We start from the raw sequence: 25266 nt of genomic DNA on the forward strand, positions 1-25266 counted from the left end.
CTATAGGCCGCTGAGGCCTTTGCACGATGCCTGGCATGGCTGATCGTATTTATGGTTTTCTCCCTCTTTAGCACCTAAGTTCTGCATCCCTTTGTTGACATCACGCATCCCATCTGAAGCAGATCCCCTGTCACATGCATAACCGTATTTGACTTGAGTTTGGCTTAGTTCCTGATAAGACTAGAGTCCTTCTCTGTCGAGAGGAAATATGACAGATATCGAACAGCACCCACATCCCCACGCACTCACGCTGCGTGTTAACTGCACCACAGGGAATGATTAGCTCTGTTCTGACGCCCTAGGGGTCTACGACTCTGGCAACTGCAGCAGGAAGATGAGAGGGGCCGCAGGGAAGAACGCTATAAACTCCTTTGCGGAAGGAACGGGCGAAGAGCTCTGGCTGCTGTCAGGGCATCTGAGAATGCGTGGTTGTGTAACAGTCTTGAAAGACAAGCACTGTGCGTGTGTACGTCAACGCTCTCCTCGGGACCTTGAAAAGCGGAGGAGACTGAGCAAATGCTCCGCTTGAGCCTTTCAAGGAAAAATATCTTCACTAGGAAATAAAGCCTTCTGGTGATAGCACCCACACATGTCACCGGAATGTTCTTCAGATCCTGCGTCCCCAGGCATTGCGTGACAAAATCACTTACTGAATAATATTTTTTCTTGGTCTTGTCCACACACTTGCCCTGCAGGCAAATCCTCCCTTTCCCACATGGCGTCCCTTCCACGGCTGGCAGCTTCTTGGTCAGACACACCATCTGGCCCTGGCGGACCACGGCACACCACAGGCGAGTGCACACGTCCATGCCAGGGCACACCGAGTACTCAGGCCCAAACGTAAGGTTGCACTGCTGGGTGGCATCATACGTCTGTCCAGGGAGCTCCTCAGGGCCCGATATCTGCTGGCGTGGTACATCTAGCAAACAGTTACCTGAAAGAAAAACCGAGATCGACTGCTGCTCTGTGTTTAGGCTTCTACCTACGCAACTCATGGGTCTGAAAACGCAGCGCTCCAGCTGGTGTGGGAGCATAAGCCGGCCACACGTCTGCAGGCTGATGCCCGGGGGCAGGGGCTCCACAGGAGAGGGACGCGGGCGCCTCTCTGCATTCACCAACTAACTACCTCCCGGATTTTCACGGGCTACGTACGTGCTCTGGGGCATCTGTGACGATGACTGTGGGATGATCAAGTGAAATTATTTTGTAATAATGAGCTGTAAGAACAGTCACTGTACTGAGGGGTGAGAGGAAATCGGGACGGACCCGGAGGAAATAAGACAATGGACACAACAACAGCAGCAAAAACAGTAATAATAAATAAGCATTTACAACTCTGAGAAACAGAATTTGTCCATGCGCTCTGTTTATACCCTTCTCCACTGTCAGCCTAGGTCTTCCTCATGTGCCCATCCACGTCCCTCTCCATTAATTCCGTAAATAATTACAAGGGGAGACCTCATTCATTCACTACATCAGCAAGCATTTGGTCAGCACCTACGATGTCCCAGCAAACATACTAGATACGGGGAAAACACAAAAACGACCCAGATCTACGCCTTCACGTCTCCCCCAAAGGTGAAGAAAATAGAAGAAATGAGGCGTTTCTTCTAGACTTATGTGAATTTTAACTACAGAGCACTCAAGAGCCGCAGAATAAAGGAGCCGTGGGCAAAGACAAGACCTAATCTTTGAAACTTTGGGACAAAGCCCTTCTTTTAATTCTTCTTCTTTGTCTCCCATTTGGGTCTAGTCTTGGATGCACCCAGTAGCTGTTGGGTGCTTGCAGCGTGTCACACAAATAAGTTGGTACTCTCCTTACATAGTACTGTGAGAAGCATCAAGGAGTGACGCTGGGGAATCCGTAGAAGTGGGCATACATGCAGGTAATGTGAACTCATGAGCTGATACACGCCTCCCCTCCCTTCAAAAGCTTCCCGTAAGTATCCCTGCTCAGTGAGTTAGCACCATGAATTGTCTCGGGGCCTACAGGAGCATGCCCATTACCCATCGGTTTCTGCACGTTTTTGTTTACATGATTTTAGGATTTGCTCGCTGATTATTAATAGTACTAAACGTAACAAATATTTACACTATTCTCACTTCTTTCTTAACTTTTTAAAGGTTTATTTATTTATTTTTGAGAGAGAGAGAGAGAGAGAGACAGAGCACGAGCGGGGGGAGGAGCAGAGAGAAGAGGGAGACACAGAATCCGAAGCAGGCTCCGGGCTCCGAGCTGTCGGCACAGAGCCCGACGCGGGGCTTGAACCCACGGACCACGAGATCATGACCTGAGCCGAAGTCCGATGCTTAACCGACTGAGCCACCCAAGCACCCCCTCACGTCTTTAAATGTACTCGCTTACTTAATCCTCACAAGAACTCTTTGAGGCAGATTCTAATATTTTCTTTATTTTACAGATAAGAAAACTGAGAAATGAAAACACAGGCCACTGACCCAAGGTCATGTAGCTATGAGGGGTTTATGCTCAGAGCCTGCCTTCCTCATCATATTCCTTCTCGCCTCTGCTTAGCATGTGGATAGATTTCTAGCTTTTATTGCTGACCGGGCAGGCGCGTGGAGGAATCTTTTAAATGGTGGATACCCTGGCTAATGGTAGAAACACCTGGTCTAAAGTCTAATTCTGGCAAAACACGAAGTGGCTGAGTATTCTTGACCAAGCTCAGTTAAGCTTCCCCTAATTTTCAAGCTCCGTGGAATGCCTCTCTTCTCACTAGGACACTGTAAGCATAAAATCAACTAACAGAAATATAAAGGGTGACCGGAAATTTACAAAACAATGACAGGTGACTCTATGCTCAACATTATTTAACAATTTTAGACACATTCAAGTCATTCTTCTCACTTAACAAAAGAAAATTACATTTCAGTCCTACTTTCCACTGAGAAAAGGAACAGTTCAGCACATTTTAAGTATACTGCAAATGTTTTCACAACCACGGTCAAGTTTCTTCAAAGTGAATACCTTAGAATTCGTCAATCTGATGGAAGCATTATATGAAAATGAATAAAGAACAGAGTTCCTATTTAGTTTCCGAGCCAGAGCGTTTGAAGAGGTAAAGCTTCTGAAGGCAAGCCAGAAAAAGCATTAAAAATAAGCATCCAGCCAAAGAGAACTCTGGGAGAAAAACATTGAGTTAAAAGAAAAACATCAACATCAAGTCAATAGGAAAGAATGATAGTCAAACCTCACCAAGCTTTGTTTGGAAGACAGTAAGACCAGGCACTGAGAATTCTATGAAAAGCGTTATCTTCATTGCTACATGAGAAGAGAACATTGTATAAACCAGGGAATGCTTGACAGGTGGCTGATGTTACAAGAACTGTCAACAAACGTCTGAGACAGCAAGAATACTTCCCGATTCTTCAAAAGTGCTGTTTCAAGAGATTTTTTTATTTTACTGAAAAGCACAGAACTGTAAGACTGCCTAACTAAGGATTAGGCAGGGGAGCCTTTAATGTGTGTGGATACATGTGGCCTGGGTGAACTTCGTTTGTCTTGAGCCAAAATAATTTACCACCTCTTTGTGGGCTTGTAGTCACTGACGTCTTTCCACCTGGCTAGGAGATGGTGAGCAAAAAGAAACATAGAATTCAATTTGAAATCAACTTCTAACAAGGAGACTTTGGGATGTGGGGTCTCTTTAAAAAGCTTAATACCCAAGTGTTAAGTTTTGTTTTGTTTTGTTTTGTTTTGTGTCGAGTGAAGTTGACACATGATGTTACACCCAAAGGGTAAATTTTAAAAATGAATAACACATTTGCTTTGTTATTAAAAATATGGTGTCTCAGGGGCGCCTGGGTGGCTCAGTTGGGTAAGCGTCCGACTTCAGCTCAGGTCATGATCTCACGGTTCGTTGAGTTTGAGCCCCATGTTGGGCTCTGTGCTGACCGCTCGGAGCCTGGGAGCCTGCTTCAGAGTCTGTGTCTCGCTCTCTCTCTGCCCCTCCCCCACTCACACTCTGTCTGTCTCTGTCTCAAAAATAAATAAACCATAAAAAAATTTTTAAAAAAATATGGTATCTCAGTTCTATGGTTTTCCCTTAGAGGTCACCTGGGGATGACTTCTTGCTTAAAATAAAATGATTTATTTCAGAATTGCCATTAATTTATTATTCCGGTGTTCTCATCAGGATTTGTTGCTGCATTAGTTTCTGTGTATCCTGAAACATACAGTCTATCAGTTTCATCTATATGCTTAATTATGTCCTTTTGCAATATAAAATAGGTACGGACACCTCTACCAAATGGAATGCTTGAACAATAATAAGAAAGAAGTCAGCCTAGAGCCTGATTCTGAATCACACGGTATACAATATTTAAAACCTAAATCACAGTGGGTTGGATATACATTGTCCATTTTTCTAAAAATGTGTATAATTTGGGGGGAACAGCGAAAGAGGATATCTGTCAATCTTTCAGCATCATTTGCATTGACCTCTAAAAGCAGCCATCTACAGCTGACTTTTCTTAATGTGTTGGACTTTCATTCTCCACCACTTCTCCCCATCTATTTCCCGTATTTTTCAACTTATCTTAGTCTGAAATCCTATCTGGGCCCTGCTGGGCTCTCTTCCACAAATTGCCGAATTGTTTTTTTTCTTTTCCTCCCTGCTTCCTTTTTTCCCCCCTTTGTGTTCACATTTTCTCCATAGAAGAATGGATAGTTTCTAGAAGAAAGGCAACAGAAATGTGTCCATATTGCATATTCGTTTTTACCAGCCCTGTTCAATTAAATGCTTTAAAGGTGAAAAATTAAAAAAAGTAAAAGGCAGCGATTCGTGATGAGCTATTAAAGGAAAGACGGTGGTAGTCTCTCCATGGCCACAGAGAACGTTAAGGGGGATGCCAGGGAGGCCAGGCCTCCACGAAACGGACTAGAAAAGTCTCTGGCCTTTTTCTATCTGATTTCCAGCACTGTTTGTCTTTCATTTCAATGATTAATGAAAATCATCAGATCAAATGTGGTTGTTCTCTATTCTTTTCATATTTTCTTCTCTGTTTCTAGCACGATGGTAATTTTTCTGTTTACTCTTCCTTTCCAATAGCACAGGCATGAAATTAAGCATCGGTCCGAATACCCATGGTATATCAGAAATCAATGAATATTCCCAATGAAACTTGTCCCCTTTCACTTGCAAGCATATTTCCCTGGCAACTCATCTTTTAGGTGTTTATTTTTTTTTATATATTTAAAATGTATGTTTATTCTTCATAAACCTATAAAATGATCTTGAAGTTATCTTGGCCTTTCATATGTTCTTTTAATTATGAAATGTATTGTCAACTTGGTTTCCATACAACACTCAGTGCTCATCCCAACAGGTGCCCTCCTCAATGCCCATCACCCAGCCTCCCCTCCCTCCCATCCCCCATCAACACTGTTGGGGGGAATGCAAACTGGTGCAGCCACTCCGGAAAATAGTGTGGAGGTTCCTCAAAAACTTAAAAATAGATCTACTCTATGACCCAGCAATAGCACTGCTAGGAATTTACCCAAGGGATACAGGAGTGCTGATGCACAGGGGCACTTGGACCCCAATGTTGATAGGTGTTTATTTGAATGGCTAGCAGTAGAAGAGGAAGTGATGTATTACGGGCCAGGTGACAGAGACACCTTGAGGCCATTGACAACGCACAGACCATTGTCGCTAACCAAAGGCAATTCCAGGGATCTGCTGGTGACACCGTCACAAGCTTGCAGTGCCTGTTTAGCAAATGTTACGCCGAGGAAATTAGATGAAAAAGTCTCCTTGTTATAGGGTGAAGCACAGCTGTTTAAAAATACCAGTCCTTTAAGTATGTCCTGATTTGCAGACTCTTTTTAAAGAATACATTTGCTGTGAAAATCAAGATACTGTCATGATGGGCCTGGAGTTTTATGAGTATTGCCTTAAAAACTGAATGTTAAGATCTTGTTATTAGCGTCATAGTCTACACTGGATTCAGAGAACTGGTTCTCTAATACCATTTTATCTCCAAAGTTCTGTGTTTAGTAGATGGCTGTAAACTTAGCTCTTCAAGTATGTCCCATGTTAATACTTCAAAGTTGTCTCTAGATTTTCCTTAACAGCCTGTGTCAAGGGTCGTCTTGAGCTGCACCTGTTTGGGGGGTGGCCTTCCTCATCACCTCGCACCGTGGACTTCGGGATAGAGTGGACACAGCTATCGTTTTTGGCTTCACGGTTATTAGCCTTTGAGAAAAGAAATTCAGCAACCTGCTTTCACCGCACAATTTCTCTGCCGGTGCTTACCTTGATTTTGGGGGATCACAGTCCTCGCCAGCTTGCATAGAGCTAAGTTGTATAAACGCTGCAGAATGTCTACAAGTATCTTGGCGAGGCTGGTGGGGGAGTGCCCCTGAGACGTGGCTTCTCCTTTTCTGAATCACAAATCGGCAGTCCAATTATTTTAGCCTGTGCGTGTTGACTTTTCAACCGTAACCTAATTGTTACATACTTCTTGTTGGAATGAAATCAGGAAACACTCAGTATTAATGAATTTAAATTTGGCAGTGGGAGAGTGCTACAAATGTCCAGCTACTTATGGCTAATAATTTTAAAAACAAATCAAATCATGGGAATTTAACTGAGCTTTAAGACCTCATTTCTCTAGCACCGGTGGGAAGGAGACAGATGAGCTCTTTATCCATGAATAGACTTTCCAGACAAGGAACTCTTTAGACACCTTCTAAAAATTGTATAAATTTTGTGAGAGTATCTCCTTGGCTTGGCTGCCTTTATATTAGTGTCACAATTTAATCAATTTCATCTTCCTACAGAGCAAATCATTTTTTTCTGAGCATCGATCATTGTATCACATGGAAACATAGAGGTACCTTCGGGGATTATGGTGATATGATACCATTTTTGACCTTTAGGCAAAAGGTACCAGACCTCTGAGCTTTTAGGGCTACATTTTACAGCTTTTCTGGTTTCTCCTTCATTGTCAAATGATATCCCTTCTTGCTCTCAGTTTACCTGCCAGAAGTTCCCCCTGGCCCCTGCCATGATGACCATTTTATTGCTTTAAACTGTCAGCGGCCTAGAAAAGTAGTGCAGAAAAATAGTAGAACCATTTCTATTAACTATGAATGAAAGGGCTTTGCATGGAAGTCGGAGTCATTTCCTATAAGCAAAGTAAAAGGATTTTACAATATGGTTTCTTGGTATCAGTCTAGCCTTTTAAGAAAGATGTGTTTGGGGGAGCCTGGGTGGCGCAGTCGGTTAAGCGTCCGACTTCAGCCAGGTCACGATCTCGCCGTCCGGGAGTTCGAGCCCCACGTCAGGCTCTGGGCTGATGGCTCAGAGCCTGGAGCCTGTTTCTGATTCTGTGTCTCCCTCTCTCTCTGCCCTTCCCCGTTCATGCTCTGTCTCTCTCTGTCCCAAAAATAAATAAACGTTGAAAAAAAAATTTAAAAAAAAAAAAAAAAAAAAAAAAAAAAGGAAGATGTGTTTGTTTGTTTGTCTTTCCTCTAGGATTTTGATGCTCTCCCTGGTTTTCTCCCAAGCTCTGAAGCTGAAACGTCAGAGCCTCAACCATCTCAAAATCAGGCTTACTAGTTCTTTTTTTTTAATGTTTATTTATTTTTGATAGAGAGAGAAAGACAGAGCATGAGCGGGGGAGGGGCAGAGAGAGAGAGGGACGCAGAATCTGAAGCAGGCTCCAGGCTCCGAGATGTCAGCACAGAGCCCGATGGGGGGCTCGAACTCACAGACCACGAGATCATGCCCTAAGCCGAAGTTGGAAGCCCAACAGACGGAGCCGGGGCCACCCAGGCGCCTCTGGGCTTACTATCACTGCACTTTCACATAAACTGACTTAACTCGATTTTTTGGTAGCAGTGTAAAAGTTATTAAATTATTTGAATTCCCACTTAAATCACAGTACATAGAGGGTATCACTGTTTCGGTATCTGTGTGTGCTGTTTTGAAATGAGCGTAATTGAGCTTTGCAATTGTACCCTACTTTCTTTGGCTCTCCATATTCTGAAATGACTTTATTCATTACAGGCTCCTGATAAAAATCAGTGTGTGTGTGCTTGTGTGTGTGTGTGTGTGTGTGTGTGTGTGTGTTAGTCATAATACAAGATTGCCTGACCAATATATTCAAAAGTGAGAGAGTCTAAGCTTCATGGAATGAATAAATTTAGGAAGTAGACTATGAGAATTCGCTGTTCCAAGAATTTTGGTAATTTAATCAATGTATTTAACATGTGAGTGGGAAATTCAGATAAGATTTTATCAATGCAAGTGATAAGATCCACATCGACTAAAAGTATGCTCTTGGTTGCTATCTACCATGAAGATCTCTGGAATGGACATAGAGACACATGTAAACTATGTAAATTTGTTGCAAAAGTTTTAAAAATCTGAGTGTGGACTCTTAAATACAGGAGTGATGTTTAAAAATGAAGACAATACTGAAAGCATATTTGCTGCACAGAAAGTAAGATCATGAATTCCACAAACATGAAATAAACGACTCATTCCAAAATTATGGCAATAAGGAACACAATTCTGCACAGCATTGTAATTAGCTGACCTAATACTTGCACAGGAAAATAAAAATGGTCCCGTTTTAGCCATAAGTATTTGCTGCCTTAGCAACTAAATCCATTCATTTAGGGATTCAAAGTTTAGCTCAAACTTTTGGAATGTGTAATGTGTATTCTGAAATAAAATATTAATGCTATCTCATTTTCAGAAAACCTGGGAAAAAAGCAGCAAAAGTGATATTAAGAGCGGAGACTAACGCCCCACCCAAGAGGGACTTTATTAGATACTCACTTGTTCGATGTGCACAGGCAGATAATTAGGTAAACATTCAATTGCAGGACTTTATCATCTTTAAGTCAGCATTGTAAACTGAGCTGCACTGAAAAATACCCCTTATTATTAGTCTTAAGAAAAAGTCTGACACATGGATTCTTAGTATTTTTTCCTAAATCTTTGAGATATTGGGACGTCCATCCAATGAGCAAAGAGCAGCTTCTATGGAGGGAAATTTTAAACCAGGCTAGGCCTGGATTGTTTCAGGAATAGGATAGTTTAAAGAGTTTAAAGTAGCGAAAGCATTACTGGTTCACCACTAACATAGCAAAATGGAGTTAATGAACAGATTTTGCCTCCAAGATACCAAAGAACTTTGCAGCAGAATTTCTTTGAAGGATTCATCAATTGTTTTGACGTTACTTAGCCAGCGTTCAAGATGGCCAACTCACTAAGACATTATGAAATGTTACGCCATTAGCTTTGTGGAACCGAGAAAAACAACTATCACGGGTCCTCTTCAGCTAACTCTAAGCCATGCCTCATGAGATAATTTTATGGACAATTATGATGATCAAAAATTTCTGTCATATTCAGTTCAACCACCAGTTTCGGAAGGAGACAAATTTTAAGAGGAAAGAAAGGAATGAGAATATGTCCATTGCTATAACCTGAGAAAATTGTGAACCACACGGTCCCTGTAGGTCAACTACCTCAACTCTAATGCATCTATCCTGTGTGTCTAGGACTTTAAAATAATAAAAGATGAAAAAAATAAAGAAAATAAAAAAGGATGTTAGGAAATTAGCAACAGCTTGTTTCAAAAACTACTTAAAGGTCAGAATTTATTATTTCTAAAAACTGTGACTTCCTTGGTATTTTTATTTAATTTACAGGACTAATCCTAGATTTACAGAATTTAAGAAAGTGTGCATGCTCTTGAACTGTATCTAATGGATAAAACCAAAGATTTTCCTTTGAAGTTCTTAAAGTATTTTCTCACCATTCAGATTGATTTTCTTGTTCTTTTCTGCAGTTTTCATTCTACTTCTAGGAGAATCTACTGTCAGGATAAAACCAGATTCTTCCAATGAATGCAAATCTAAAGAGCTTCCTTTCCTGTCTTTCTGTTGCCGTGAAGAGGATCCAACAGAATGGTCACCTACATTTTAACCACACCCCTGTAAGAGGCATGTAACAAATAATTCTGAGAGTCATATGAATAGCAGGGAAACAAGATGTCTGCCAATATTCTCACAGGAAGCTAGTGGTGAAAGACAGAATAGAAGCCAGGCTTTCAGGGCACTGGCTAGGCATTCTGTGTGGTCTCCCACACTGTTTCTCTTTTGAACTTTTCAATTCCAAAGCAAAAATACCATAGCTATAATGCCACCAAGGACGTTGGCATTATACAACAACAGACAGTCCCTTTGGTCCTTTTCTGACCCTACCTAAACAACCACCGTCTCACAGGGTGTGGTGGGTTTCATGAGGACGTAATAAAGTAACACTGGTAATAATCCCCCCTAAGTTTTGTGACTGAGCCCGTGTTGTCTTGAATGACACATACCATGGCCATCATCCAGGAATTCTGTGATGGTGGCTGAAGTGCACTTGGACCAGGGTTTGGACGCGTCGATGCTGGTTAGGATGGAAGACATTAAGCGCTTATCTTCTGTGGAACCAAAGTTCTCTTCACAGAATTTGGAATCATCATGGGAGAGGCCAAGTAGATGTCCTAAGGGAGAGAAGAGTGGGAGCGCAGATAATGAGCGATTTTGCATTTCTACTTTTCCGTGACAATTATACTAGCACTTGGTCTCCCTCCCGTGCCCCCAACTGTACATGAGTTCATTTTAACTGCTTTCTCATGCACAGACTGGACCCCCAGGGAAATTAAAGCTGTGTGTAGTCAGAGCAGTCACTTTTGGTGAACATTTAGAGGAAAACTGAAAAATTACACAAAGGAATAGACGGTCCCATAATCCATCTGGATCACACATGCTCAACGACATGTAGAAACAGGCCTTATTTAGAATCTAGAATTCGCAAGGCAACTGTGGGATTATGTCATAGCCCTGACTACATGTTATTTTGATTACTTGTCTAATTTTCCGCCTTCTCTGATCAACCAGGAGCCCCATGAGATCAGAGAACATCTCCTCCATCCACTGTTGAAACCTCTGTATTTAACTCAATGTTCTGCAAGTTGCAAACACTTAATAGACGGTTGTTGAATGTCAGTGACTTCTATTTTCTTGGCCAAGTTACCAGGTAGCTATCTAAGAGACGACAAGGGGGGGAAAGAAAGAGGAGTAAAATTAGTAACGTTCTGGCTCCCAACAAAGGTAAGCTTGCTGTCACCCTTTTGTTTCCTTTGTTTAGAGAGTTCTGCATGTTTGCTCATCCCCCAAATAAATGACAGATTTTGAAAAACATACCCATTGAAGAACCGTCTAGGGCACCAAGATGCCCACCGCGGCGTGTTAGAGCTTAAAGAGAGAACAGCTACAAGAAACGTCGGTGATTGTCCCAAACCACTCAGCCCCGTGGGTGTTAGTGCTCCAGCTCACTATGCATGCTCCCTGCAATCCCAGGCTGCCATTTCCAGTCTATCAAGCTCAGTCTCCCAACCACATTCTTATAGTCTTTTTTTTTTATTGTTATATAAGATTTTCACATAGTCTAAGGATAAAATGACATTCTCCAGGATATCTGAAATTTTTTTTTTAATTTTTTTTAATGTTTTTAATTTATTTTTGAGACAGAGAGAGACAGAGCATGAACAGGGGAGGGGCAGAGAGAGAGGGAGACACAGAATCCGAAGCAGGCTCCAGACTCTGAGCTATCAGCACAGAGCCCGACGCGGGGCTCGAACCCACGAACCGTGAGATCATGACCTGAGCCGAAGTCGGACGCCCAACTGACTGAGCCACCCAGGCGCCCCTAAATTTTTTTTTTTAATTCCAGGACAGTATTTTGTAGAGACTCTGAAAAAGTAGACAAGTAGATCCTAATAGCTTTTTTTTTTTGGTAAAGTTTCATAGAATCATACACAAAGGATCAAAAAAAGGGTGTATAAAATACTATAGAAAAATGATGACTGCATTGGGTTCCCGGATGCCAAAGGCAGGGACTTTGGTCATTCTGCCAAAAAACAACAACAAAAAAAAAAACCCAAAAAAGTTCAGCGCACAACAGTAAAACCCAACAGAGATGAAATCTTTCATTCCACATTCCAGCTACTTTGGGCCAACTTGTTAAATCACCAACACCTCATAACAAAACTGTCCACCAAGCAGCTGCTTGCTGTTGTGGCTGAAATTAAGTGGCCAGGGCTCAGTGACCTTCCAAAGCTCCACATTTTTATGGTATTTATACAGTTATTTACTTCAATAGCATTTGCCAGCCTAGCAAGTTTTCTGTGGGAAACCCTCCTGCTCTCACGTTTTATTTCCTCAGTAGCACGAATGTGCATCAGAGTCTGTTAAGTATGTCCCAAATAACATGCAAAAGGAGACGGGGGGCGGGGGGGGCAGGGGTTGTCCAGTTTTTGGATGGTACATGGAGTTTTCTTCAGGCAACCCACAGCTCTGAAAAAAACAGGACCTTTCACCATGTCCTGTCCAAAATGGCTTAAAGTTACTTAGTGCAAAGAACACTTGTGGAGAAGGCACTCTGTGCTTCTTGAACTTTTCCGTCGTAGAATCTTTATCAGCTAACGCTGTGAGATTTGTGTGGAAATTTCACACTTGGGTTTTTTTTTTCCCCCTGGCATAGAAGAGAGAGAGGGAAAGTGGCCTAGGGTGACCTCTGCCACTTAACATTTATTTGAATCCAGGTTTTACACTCTATTTCATAAGATATTCGGATCTATTTAACAAAGCAATAGTCTTTTCCTCCAAATGTGTCGAAACAAATAACACTTTCCATATGAATTTTTATTACAGCATCAGGTGATTTTGGAGGGTAAATTTCAGACTTCTGAATTACAATACAGGCTGGGGCGCCCGGGTGGCTCCGTGGGGTCAGCATCCAACTTTAGATTTTGGCTCAGGTTATGACCTCACAGTTTGTGAGTTCGAGCCCTGCATCAGGCTCCGAGCTGATAGTGCGGAGCCTGGATGGGACTCTCTCTCTCTTAAAAAACTTAAAAAAAAGGAAAAAAAAAGAATAGAATACAGACCATGTGGCAAATACCAAAGTACCTTTGAGAAGCCCTGAAGAGTACCTCAATTTTTTCTTTCATATAGAACAGCGACACATATAATTTTTTTAAAGATTTCAGTTCTACAAGCCACACAGTTTATTTAAAAATATTTTGTGGGGCGCCTGGGTGGCTCAGTCGGTTGAGCATCCGACTTCAGCTCAGGTCATGATCTCATGGTTTGTGAGTTTGAGCCCCATGTTGGGGTCTGTGCTGACAGCTCGGAGCCTGGAGCCTGCTTTGGATTCTATGTGTCCCTCTCTCTCTGCCCCTTCCCCGCTCATGCTCTGTCTCTGTCTCTCAAAAATGAATAAACGTTAAAAAAACAAAAAAAATATTTTGTTACAGTTTTAGGAATCTTTTGGCGTGCCACTTGGCAGGATATTGTGAATCTTACGCTCCATCAATTTCCTAATTTATCAGTGTAACTTAGCTGCTGCCGAAGATACGTATAAGGAATTTTTATATGGCGACCAGAAAAGATTGCCATTCTGAGCAGGAACAAAGCCTAGTTCCACTTCAGTAAGAGCTAAAAGAAGACGTGAATTTTCTAAGATCTGCAACAGTGAATCGGGAATGGACGGCTTAGGGGTCAAGGGAGAGACAGAATCTTTGGAGGAATATTCTGTTCTCCGTGAAGAAAGTCTGTCGGCTGGTTGGGAGAAGCATGCTCTCTAAAGGACAATAGGAGTCATGGCCAACGTGAAGAACATTTAAGCACCCACAGAAACAGGCAGTCAGTTCCAGTAGCTGGAAGCAGGGCACAGTGAGAGAGACCCATGTGACTTCCCTTCAGGAGCTGGACAGGAATTAAAATGGAAGATCAATGTGAGGAATGTTTGGATGCTCTTCAGGAGAGACGTGACAGCCATACTAAAGGCCGTGAGCAGCAAAAGTTGTGGTATTTTCAAATGTTGAGTCCCCCGATCATTATGCTAAGACATTAATGTCAGCCTGAGGTTTGCCAATATCTCTGAGCCCTGAAATGCCAAGATACATATAAAAGCGCAGGATATTTTAAAAGGACACTCACATTAGAGACCACACACTATGGCACTAAACGCTTATTAACATAGAAAAATCCAGAATCCAGGAAACTTAAGATAATAATGTCGTAGCGGACAATAATGCATTTCGAGTCGGTGTTGTGAAAGGTTTAATTAGAATGGATCACGATGTCCCTGATCTCCTAGGACATCTGCCTTTTCCAGTGAGAATTCGTTCATCAGTCACCCACGGGGATGTTGAAAATTGCAGATGTGAGCAGAGACGAAGCATTTCCCTGAGAAGCAGCCTTCAGCAGGATTAGCACAGCTGGGATTTGCACAAATGTGTCCCAGAGATTAAGACGGCAAATGAAGCATATGAAGCCTTGGTGGAGAAAATGTTTACAACCCCTAAATTTAGGGTGTTGGTTTATCAAAATGCATTTTACGAGGAGTCTTTAGAGCAATACAGAGCAGAGTTAGTTGAGGGGTGAAGTCCTTGGAGGAGGCCGAGTGATAGAACCAAGGAACCCACAGAGAAAGGCAATTCTCACCCTCGGAAAGCCAGGTATTTCTTTCCAAAGTCCCCGTAGAAAAGAAGAGTGGAGGGCACGTGGGAGACTCAGTCGGTCAAGCATCTGACTCTTGGCCTCGGCTCAGGTCACGATCTCAGGGTTCCTCAGATCGAGCTCTATGTGGTGTCCTACCTTGACAGTGAGGAGCCTGCTTGGGATTCTTTCTCTCCCTCCCCCTCTGCCCTTCCCCCTTTCTCTCTCTCTTTCTCCCTCTCAAAGCAAATAAACTTAAAAAAAAAAGCAAGAAAAGAAAAGAAGAGTGAGGAGGAGTCAAGGCAGTTTTGAAGGTAAAAGAAGAGATCTGAAGAAGCTCAACCAAGCTTCTAGAGTCAAACCCCTACCGAGAAGAGACAACGTAGAAAGTAGACAGAAGGCGATAACTCACTGTCAGGGTTTCAAGTAGAGGTCCCAAAGTCTCGCTTTAAGGAGGAATTAGTATTTGCATTTGCAAGAATTAGTGTTCGTATGAATATTAAAATTGGAAGTATTAGTATTTGTAATTAGTAGACGTGCAAAAGATTGAAGAGCAGTTTGCTTTAACTACGTTAAGTCATCTTGTTTACAAGGCTATCTTTTGCAGTCGATCTTTAATTCTTTTTTTATTATTAATTTTTTTTAACATTTATTTATTTTTGAGACAGAGACAGAGCATGAATGGGGGAGGGGCAGAGAGAGAGGGAGACACAGAATCTGAGGCAGGCTCCAGGCTCCGAGCTGTCAGCACAGAGCCTGACGCGGGGCTCGAACTCACAAGCTGTGAGATCATGACCTGAGCCGAAGTCGGAAGCTCAACCGACTGAGCCACCCAGGCGCCCCATGCAGTCAATCTTTAATTCTTGATTAACGTAGCTGGAAACCTTTCACCTCAAATCTGGAGGCAATGAAAGGAACAAACACACTTGTGTAGTGAGTGCACTTGTTAATGACATTTGTATTTATATATGAACTAAGAACATGAAAGGTATTACAGAAGTCAGAAGGAAACTTGGGAGAATAATGCACCTGGGTAATCCAATATTTTCCCAAGTGCTACAGACTTCAGAACTGCCTCTTGTTCTTTGAGATCATTATTAAAAGTCAAGATGTAAATTGCAAATGCTTTTGGAGAGAATACTTATCTATTCTTAATAGACATTCGATCATATCACAAATACAACAATCTTGCTCATGAGTGCCCATCACACAAAGATCTGGAAAGAGCTTATTTGGATTACACAAGGAAATAAATTTCATGGTGAATTATGTCAAAGCAAAGTCTGTAGGGTAGGAGTTTGAATTATACTGTTAATCTCAGAAATAGCAAACAATTAGTCACCCAGTAATTTCTCTAGTACGGTAATTGTCTTTTTAAAGGCAAAATGAGTGAGATCTCATTAAATAAATTTCATCTTTGATATTCACAGTATAGACTTAAAGAGTATCTTGCCTCCTTAAATTCACAAATGACTCTGATGTTAGTAAATCTGAGAAAATGTATATACACTGGGTGAAGACACGTTACTACAAAGGGAAATGTTGGTCCAGCGTTATTCAGCTCAGGCATTACTCTACAACTAGGGCTAACTTATAATATTAACCTCAGGAAGGAAATTGGGTTGTTCTTCTAAACTTTGGTCTGAAAATTACACAGCATTTCAAACTCTTGTATCTTGACCCTAAGCTGACCAACGGACAAGGGGACAGAGCACCACATCCTACAAAAAGTCACAAAAAGCTCTGTAATGTGTTTACTTAAGAAAGAACAGCTCGGATGAAGCATCTGTTTCTTAATGAGGTCATGTTTTTATTTTACCTAATTTTCCAGCTGGGATTATTGAGGTGTAAGAAGATCTTGCCAGGGGTTGAAAAGTGAGCCAACAGCTCACGTGGGATCCGAATCCAGAATCCTTGAAGAAGAGAACCAGGAGGTCAAGACACTGGATCCTACATGTCTATTCAAATGCAAAGCCTTATGCAGAAGTGATAAAACCCTTACAAACTCCCATTTCAAAACGTTAAGCATGAATGGTAAGTGTATCAGTTATAGAATTCGGAAGGAAGAAAACTTAATTTGGGGGCCTTCTAGCTAGCTGTGGATACAAAGGATATTGAATCCTTTGTACCCAAATTCAGGATTATCTCCTGGAAGATCAACACTAACGAACCATTATAGGATAGCATCGAAATCTTGGGTTTTAGAGCCAAGTGAATTGGGTTCACGTCTTACCCTAGCAGTATACTAGCTGTTGACCTCAGGCACGTTTAGAAATTTCTTAAAGATGCTTACATCTCTGTGTTTTTTTCCTTTCTTGGGTGACTCACTGATAGTGCTTACCCCATGGCATTTTGTGAGGATTAAATAATATAAAAGATGCAAGGTGCTTAGAAAATACACTTGACAAGTATCAAAGGCCCAGGGATTGTGAGCTGACTTTATTGTTCTCACTGATATCCTCGCTTTGTTATGCTCTTGAGTACTCTAATCTTAAGTAGTTTTGATAAATTTGGATATTAACAGACAATTGAGGAGAGAAGGAGACTTTTGCTAACCATTAGAGGGGGAAAAAATCATGCATCAAGTTTGTGATGTCTTTACTCTTTATGTGACCTTCAACTTGGATTTCTACACATGTGGCAGACAATCTAGAGGCTTCCACAAGAGAAATGGGAATTGGGATATGATACAGAAAACACAGAACCGGCACACAAAAAACCCTAAATCTCCCATTGCTGCGGGACGTAGAGTCGAGACCCATTTCCACCTTTCATCCGGGGGCCAAGAATGACAGTGTGGTATGGCTCCAGACTAGATAGAAAATAATAATAATAATAATAATACATTTAGCTCACGTTGATTAAAGCTATACGTTCGGGTTTAAATCCAAGTTTAATCCTAGCTTCCTTTCACTCCACATTCACAGTTGGTCCTGACATCTGATTCTGTGTGTTGGCTTCAGTCTATGGTGTTTCGAGGGCCTCTGCAGCTTTTCAAAACATGGCCTTGTTTAATCTAATCATCTCTGGGAGCACAGTCACACACATCAGCGCAACCAAAGAACTCCCTCTAACCACAGCAAAACGGGGGCAGCCGGGCTGCCGTGTCTCCACCACTTACTTCCTAAGCCTCCAGCTGAATACTTGGCTTTGACTTTTTAAGTTGCCTGACTTTAGCTCAGGAAGCATTTTGGAGTCTTTCACGGTGGAGAGATTCCCTTAGCACATTTTATAATTAACTACGATAAAGCAAAGCTTAAGCAAGTTCGCAAATGATGGATTTCATTAGCCTAAATAAAATCAGATTGTTCTCCCTCGCATATGGGGAGCTGGCCCAACATCAATAAAATTATTATTTTGGAGAACCATGTGTGCAGCAGGTGAAATCTTTATTATTACAAGCCAATAATAAAAGTTTGACAAGTTAAAAATATAAACTCAAAATGTAAACTTACATTCACTTGCAAACTTTCCACAGTTCACACTTGGGTTATAAAATGGCCATAACCACATTCTTGCCTCCACTCAAGGCACACGGATGAGGACTGTGTTCCCGAGAGTTTAAAGCAACTTCTTAAAATGTCCGAACAATTTAGTCGATGTTTACATACACAAAACATGGCAAGGAGGAAGACAAATTATTATTGCCTGTGTAGGGTCTATATTTATCAAAATCTATTTTCCAGAAGCCTGCACTGGCATCAGTAGACTATATATCTCCAAAATCTAGCTCTTTTTATGGAAACGATTAGCAGGAAAAGAGAAGTGTTCACATTAATATCTGGTCCAGGGAAAGAATCACTTTTCAGAATTGTTCATTGAAGCCACTCTGATTTTAGCCTGATGGACAGAGAAGCTGTAAGATGGGTCCTTCAGGCTAGTTCAAGTACTTCACGTTAATTTTCAAGTTCGGAAACATTTTAGATAGAGGGGATACAAGACCAAAGAAAATTGTGATTCAAATCTGACTCTGTATTTTAAACCACTAGGTACAGAAATACGCAGTGGTGGGGCATAGCGTGAGAAACTTTAAGTCCGTTAATGGAAGCATTATTCTTTTCCTTCCTTAATTAAAAAAAAAAAAATTAAGTGTGTTCATTTCAAGACAGAGAGAGTGAGTGGGGGAGGGGCAGAGAGAATGGAGAGAGAGAATCCCAAGCAGGCTCTGCACTGTCAGCGTGGAGCCCGACCTGGGGCTCGAACTCACAGGATGCAAAATCCCAACCTGAATTGGAATCAAGATCCGACGGAGCCACAGGCACCCCGAAAGCATTTTCCTTAATCAAATACAGTAAAACCTTGCTTTGCGAACATAATTCGTTCTGGGCAAACACGTTTGTAATCCAAAGCACTCGTGTCTCAAAGCGAATTTCAAGAACCACTGGCTCAGTTGTGATCATGCGATGTTCAGCCTCACGTACTACTTGTATTGCAAGACATCGCTCGGTTAGCAAGTTAAAATTTATTGGACCTATTTGCTCATCTTGTGAAACACTCACAGACCAAGTTACTTGCACTTCAAGGTCTCACTGTATATCCTTTTACTGCTTATAGAAGAAATAAAGTAGAAAAATTATGGGAACAGCCTAGAAATTTTCTTCACGGCTTATGCTTGGAGCACAGTAACATACCTCCACAGTCTGTGTGCATGAAGCAAACTGCGCATTTTGGAATGTTCTCAAGCAGATTTCAAAGCACTCTAGCAAAAACTGAGGTCACTTTACCACTGTCCACAGCCTATATATATAACCTCCCAATCTGGAAAGTGGTAAATGTCTAATAAAAGGAAGGGAAGAAATCACACGAGAAGAATGAAGTGGAATTAGAATCCAGAGCATGGTTAGCTCAGACCCATGGTTTCATGCAACAATCTAAAAATAAAGTGCCGGAAACAGCTCAGCGAGTGGCATTACCAAAGATCACACTGGCTGCAGAGGCAAGACTGTAATAACAGACAGATGATGAGGAAATATTTTGTGGGGTTATTGTCTCTAATTTCTTTAAGGCTCATACTTTATAACATATGTTCACAATATCTAGGCAAGAGGTGAAATTAAAGAATGATAAAGCAATTAGAAAATAAAGAGAATGCAAGCCAGATCCCTTTGCGAAAGGAAAATTAAGTCCATATCCCCTTATCCCCAGATCTTAAATTTCTCAGATTAAGCTGTATGTAATGCAGAAAGATAGATTAAGTGGGCAGTGTTTGACTGAAGAATGGATTATAGAGAATTCTAAAGAAGGAAATAGAGATGACCCAACCAAGAAATTAAAGGGAACAGAGGGCACGGTCATATAATCAAAGATTTGGGCTTGAGTTTTTCGCATAGAAGCCTATACTTCTCCATCATTGTTCCCTTGTAAAACTGCCCAATACTGTACCATTAAGAAAAGTCCTTATTGTACATATACAGTTTTAATAAAACATTTGTTCTCATCAGCACCTGTCTTCCTACTTCTCAGGCTGCTGGGCCTGCCCACGTTTACCCTTGGTTTAGGAATTCAGGAAGGCTGGGAAAGGTGATGCCAGAAGGTTCTTCATGCCAGCCCAGTTGTCTTGAGAGTCTAATGCATCCCCAAAGAGACTTACTTTACTGCCACAGCAATACTCTTGCAGAGAAACCTCCCAAATGCTAGCAATGCGTGATAACAGCCCATTGCAGGATTAAAGGGAGAAATAGCCCTTCCTTCAAGAATTTTGTAATCTCTTCTTTAGAAGATCAGGATGTAGGGCTCATAATCTTACGGATGGCTGATGTCACAATCCAACAGTGTCACTTACTCACAGAGTCTGAGATGAAGCAGCCTCTGCCTACCCACAGATACAGAACCTTTCTTTCGGAACTTCCATCGCTCTGAATAATGGTGATTAACTACTGGTGTACTTTCAAAATCATCTCTGCTTAATGATAATCCTCTGGAGCATTTGGGCTAATTCTTCTTAGCTTCTGCTGCACGTTCAGAATGTTGCCTTGGGCAGCTCTTGTGTTTTTCCCACTTACTCACTCGTGCACATCCGTCTATAGGTAATAAATACTGATTAAGGATCTATATTAGGCTGTATCATTATCAGCTTAATAGGTATAAATGAGAGAGAGGTAAAGACATATTCCCAGCTCCGAGAGCTCAAATAGCATATGTGTTTTAAAAACCTTTTCAGGCTTGCCAGGTCTTTTTTTTTTTTTTTTAATGTTTATTCATTTTTGAAAGACAGAGAGAGACAGAGTACAGAAGGGGTGGGGCGGAGAGAGAGGGGGAGCAGAGAATCAGAAGCAGGCTCCAGGCTCTGAGCTGTCAGCACAGAGCCCAAGCGGGGCTCGAACTCACAGACTGCAAGATCATGACCTGAGCCGAAGTCGGACGCTCAACCGACTGAGCCACCCAGGCGCCCCATTGCCAGGTCTTTTAAAGTAGCACACATCTCATCATTAGCCCACGTTACAGACAAGAAATGGAGACTCAGTGTCTGAATCTCTTGCGTGAGACAAATCAGAGACCACGGAGGCCGAGATGAGACTCCGTCTGGAGGCTACAGATGCCCAATTAATGTATAAATTAAATTATTATCAGTGATGCCGTAAGGTGGTTATTTATGTTAAGGCTTTTATGTCCGTGTGCTGTTTTTTTTCCTTAGATAGTAAGAAGAGTGTCAGTGGAGAAAATTGGAGTCGTGATTAATACTTAAGAATTGAAATTTAACCACTGATTTCCACTTCACTGTTGCATTGTGCTGACTTACACAATTACAACTCTGATTTGAAGTTATTTGACTCTCCAAAGAAAACACAGCAGCCAGAAACCTGCCCTCTGTGAAATGTTCTCTGCCTACTAGGAATGTGAAAAAGCAGCTTTAATTTCTGTTTAAGAATTACAGTTTTAGGTTAAAAACCTCAATCTGTTTAAGAGAAATAGAGCAAAAAAGTATCAAAGCATACTCTGCTCCCAAGAAGATGATGCTAAAAGGTGAGCCATACGTCTAACGTTAAATGAATGTGCTACCTAAGAAGCAAAACAGAGGCATACGTGGTTATAAATAACAGCTGGTGTCTGTAACCTACCCAATTTGGACCCCAAAATAACTCCATGAAATCGGCACCATTATTCCTATACTTCAGATATGAAAACAAGCTTTGAGAATTTAAATAGTAAGACCAATGTGACACAGCAGAAAGTACTTTAGGAAGAATTGAGCCCAGATGTGTCTGATTCTAATATCTAATTCTAAATACTAAAGTACTCATATACCTAAGAACCTAGGTCACTGCCCGGGAAACACATTTCCTAACTGCTGGGATATTTTTCAACAATTAACTCCATCCTAAATTCCCAATCTTAAGATTTAGACGTGTCTCTTGTGACACACAAATCGGGTGACATTTGAAGACAAACCCTGTGGACTGTTGGTCTCAGTTTGTCTTTGTTATTAAAGACGAGATAGGACTGTTTGTTATAAGCTATTATTTACCTTTGACAGGAGCTATTATCGCTCACAGTGGAATAAACATGACAAATCTCTGTGCAAAACTGATTAGCCCTGGAGGAGTCCGGAGATTCTTGGGTAACTTTCAAGAGGCACCTCGCTGCATTTCATAGTCAACTGTGACAAATTCCATCTCAGAGTCATTGATGGATACACGTCGCAGGACAGTAGCTGTCACAAATTTCTCTTAGACGTTTAAATGACACTGTCCACAGGCAACATCTCCTGTGTGCCCGACTGTGCCTTCCTTCTCCCTAACCAGTTAACCCTACAAGTGCAAATATAAACACATTTAATCCCCAGCAGTACATCTGAACCTGGAGAGATCTGGAATTAATTGCCAAGTATTTTGGTTCCCGTTGCAGCTGTTACAAGTGTTTGATTTGGCGAGGGAAGAGAATAAGGCGCTGCATACCAATTTCGTGAGCCACGGTGAAAGCCGCATGGAGGCCATCATCTTCAATCACAGCACAGCTGCGCTCCGGGGAACATATGGTCCCAACGTCTGCCATTCCCAGGGTGTCACATGAATGATGCCCACATAAATCCTGCCGGGGAGAAAGAAAGAAATCATTAAAATCAATTTACATCCAGAAGGAGCCACCTTGTCGAGTCACTTGCTCACTCCAAACAGCAAGAGGGGGATAGGTTTATGGGATCACCTGTTCAGCTCTGGAAATGCTCCAAAGACAGATTAGTGGCATGGACTCTTCTAAACATCTCCTGGCCCCAGAGGGGATGGGACTCAACTGCATTTAAAAAGAAGTCCTGGGATTGTAGCTTGTCCGTTACAATAGCAACCTCGGCTCTCACAAAGAGGTACAGCATATACACAGGCACTTAACGGGCAGGATCACTTTCACATACAGTCATGCTTACCAAAGCCCTCAAATTGTGACCGTAAGTCATGCTAAGCTTATCAGAAGCCCGGCCTAATAATTTATTTTGCATCACAGGGGCAAACTGCAACCACGTGTTTGTGGCAAAATACAAGTGTATCAGTAACTCAAATAGGAAACTAAACTGTAATCCAAAAGCGTAATCCCTTGAAAGATTGGCTCTTCATTTCCAAACGCAGCTGTAATTTCATTGGTTACGTCTTCAAAAATGCGTGCATTCTTACTCATAGCATCCGATGCAGCGTTTCTCAACCTGATCAATCTGCGGAAAATATATGCGATATATTGTGTTTATAGAAGTGAGTGGGAGCATTTTTCTGATGAGAAGTTGTATAGCTTTGAAAAGCTTCTCAAAGAAAAACATGATCATATCCCATTAAAATGATCATTAAATATGATCGAGTTAGCTGAAAGAGACATCACGAGACAATTGTAAGTTATGAAGCATAAAGAGAAAATATAAGCCAGGATTTTGTACATGATCGATCTGTAATCAGCTTTCCCTTAAATGCTATTTGAGTATTAAGAGACATCAGAACTTCTTGTGTTTGACCACCGTCTTCAATGAAAATTAATGAACATTGTGTATTTCCACATCCCCAAATGCAAGATAGTATCCTAGTGAGCCATAAATGAATTCCAGAAGAAAAAGGTTTTTTTTTAATACCATTATAAAAGATGACTATTTACCGGTTGAGATAATAAATATTGTTTCCATCATAGCTATTATCTTTGCATCCCCAACTACGACAATGTCTGGTTCATTTGCTTAATTGAGGTGAACTGGGACATAGAGTCAGATGCAACGTAGACCTTGCACACCTTCTAGCATACACGGTACGCTAGAAAGCTCTCAGCAGGTTCCAGGAAGTCAGTGCACGATGTTTTTACTACATAACCAACATTACCCACTCCATGTCAACATAGTCATCTAACTCTTCCCTATTTTGCTGCATACAAATCTAACCAAGGTAAAGAATATTTAAAACATATACCCTACGATCTTCTCTCTACACTTTCAGGTCCTTATTGTGTTCCATAGATTATGAGATCCCAGCTGTGATGCATTACATTGTTGCCTCCATGTTATTATAGCTTCAGACAGTGGAAATCTCGGCCAAGTAGCCTTGGTGAATCAAGTCCCCAAACCAGCAATAGCCTCCCCAAGTTTCCTGTGTATCCTCATATGTCATCCCGTGGGATCTCAAATTACAGCTGTTGAGAACAAATTAGTAGCTTTTAAAATTGAAACTGGAACACGCTTTTGCATAATAATCAGTCTTCGAGATAATAATATAGCACAATACATTTTCAATCCAGTTTTTCTCCAATCATCTCAGTCACGTCAAGACCAAAGACTCACTTGTCATTGCTAGACACGACAGGCTTTCCCTGCACACATTTTTTGTAAACCCAGAGTGACGTGTATCGTCACAATTTGGGGGTCGTTATCTTCAAATAACGAAATGCAGGAATTGTTGTCCCTTCTTACTCCGTATGTCGTTCAGCAGCTCAGATGAAGAGTCACAGCAAATGGAAATGGCCCTCCTGCTTTGAACAAAGTTTAAACTGGATTCTTAATATCTCTCTGTGTGCTTGTGTCAATTGCTCATTAGAGGCTATCAACTCTCCTTGTTATCCGTGAATTGCATTAAATGCAGTTGGCCCTTTGCCACAGAAATGTGTGCATGTGCCAGAATTATGAACAGAAGCAGTTGTTCTTTTTTTTTTTCTTTTTGTAAGCACAACTGATTAAACCCCTTGATGACACGGCCATACTTTACATAATTTCGTAACTATAATTATGTAAACTGGCAACCTCTCCACTTCATTCACGCATTGCAAACCTTGGCAACCCAGATATAGTTTCATCCCCAAGATTTCGAACGAGAAGTCTGTATTTCGTTGTGATCCGATGTTCATGCCAATGCGTAAAAACTCAACTTGTGCATCAAATTACTGAGAATACAGCACATCACACCTATACCAATTTGTGGTAGAGATTTATGACATTTACAGGTGCACACTTTATTTGAAGTTAGTAGGATTTTTTTTAAATGTTATTTCAGATTAGGAGTAAGGAGACAAGGGGGCGATAGCACCTATCTGTCTATCTATCTATCTATCTATATCTATCTCTATTATCCATCCATCCATCCCTCCACCTATCTGTCTTCTGGATCTGGAGGCAGGGGATATTGAAAAAATGGTGACTCATACATACTATCCACATAAAAGGTAATTAAGTGAAAACTGCTAATAAGAGTTTCTGCTTGGTCAGTGTAGACCTGAAGGTACGTTATAGTTTTGTTATGTTAAAGATGGCCCTTTTCATGCAGGATCCAGATCTTATC

The 25266-nt window shown here is 41.4% G+C and overlaps 1 protein-coding gene across 1 annotated transcript in view; it reads right to left on the reverse strand.

Annotated features, from left to right (window-relative positions):
* The window catches only part of ADAMTS5 (ADAM metallopeptidase with thrombospondin type 1 motif 5), a 50061-nt gene that overhangs the window by 13363 nt on the left and 11432 nt on the right, over positions 1-25266 (reverse strand). Inside the window, exons 3-5 of the mRNA XM_047875155.1 lie at positions 22429-22561; positions 10363-10530; positions 651-934 (exon numbers count right to left, since the gene is read on the reverse strand). Of these exons, the coding sequence (XP_047731111.1) occupies positions 651-934; positions 10363-10530; positions 22429-22561 (585 nt within the window). The remainder of the gene's footprint in view (positions 1-650; positions 935-10362; positions 10531-22428; positions 22562-25266) is intronic.

The sequence above is a fragment of the Prionailurus viverrinus genome, chromosome C2 (genome assembly GCF_022837055.1).
Source record: "Prionailurus viverrinus isolate Anna chromosome C2, UM_Priviv_1.0, whole genome shotgun sequence".
Taxonomy (NCBI): domain Eukaryota; kingdom Metazoa; phylum Chordata; class Mammalia; order Carnivora; family Felidae; genus Prionailurus; species Prionailurus viverrinus.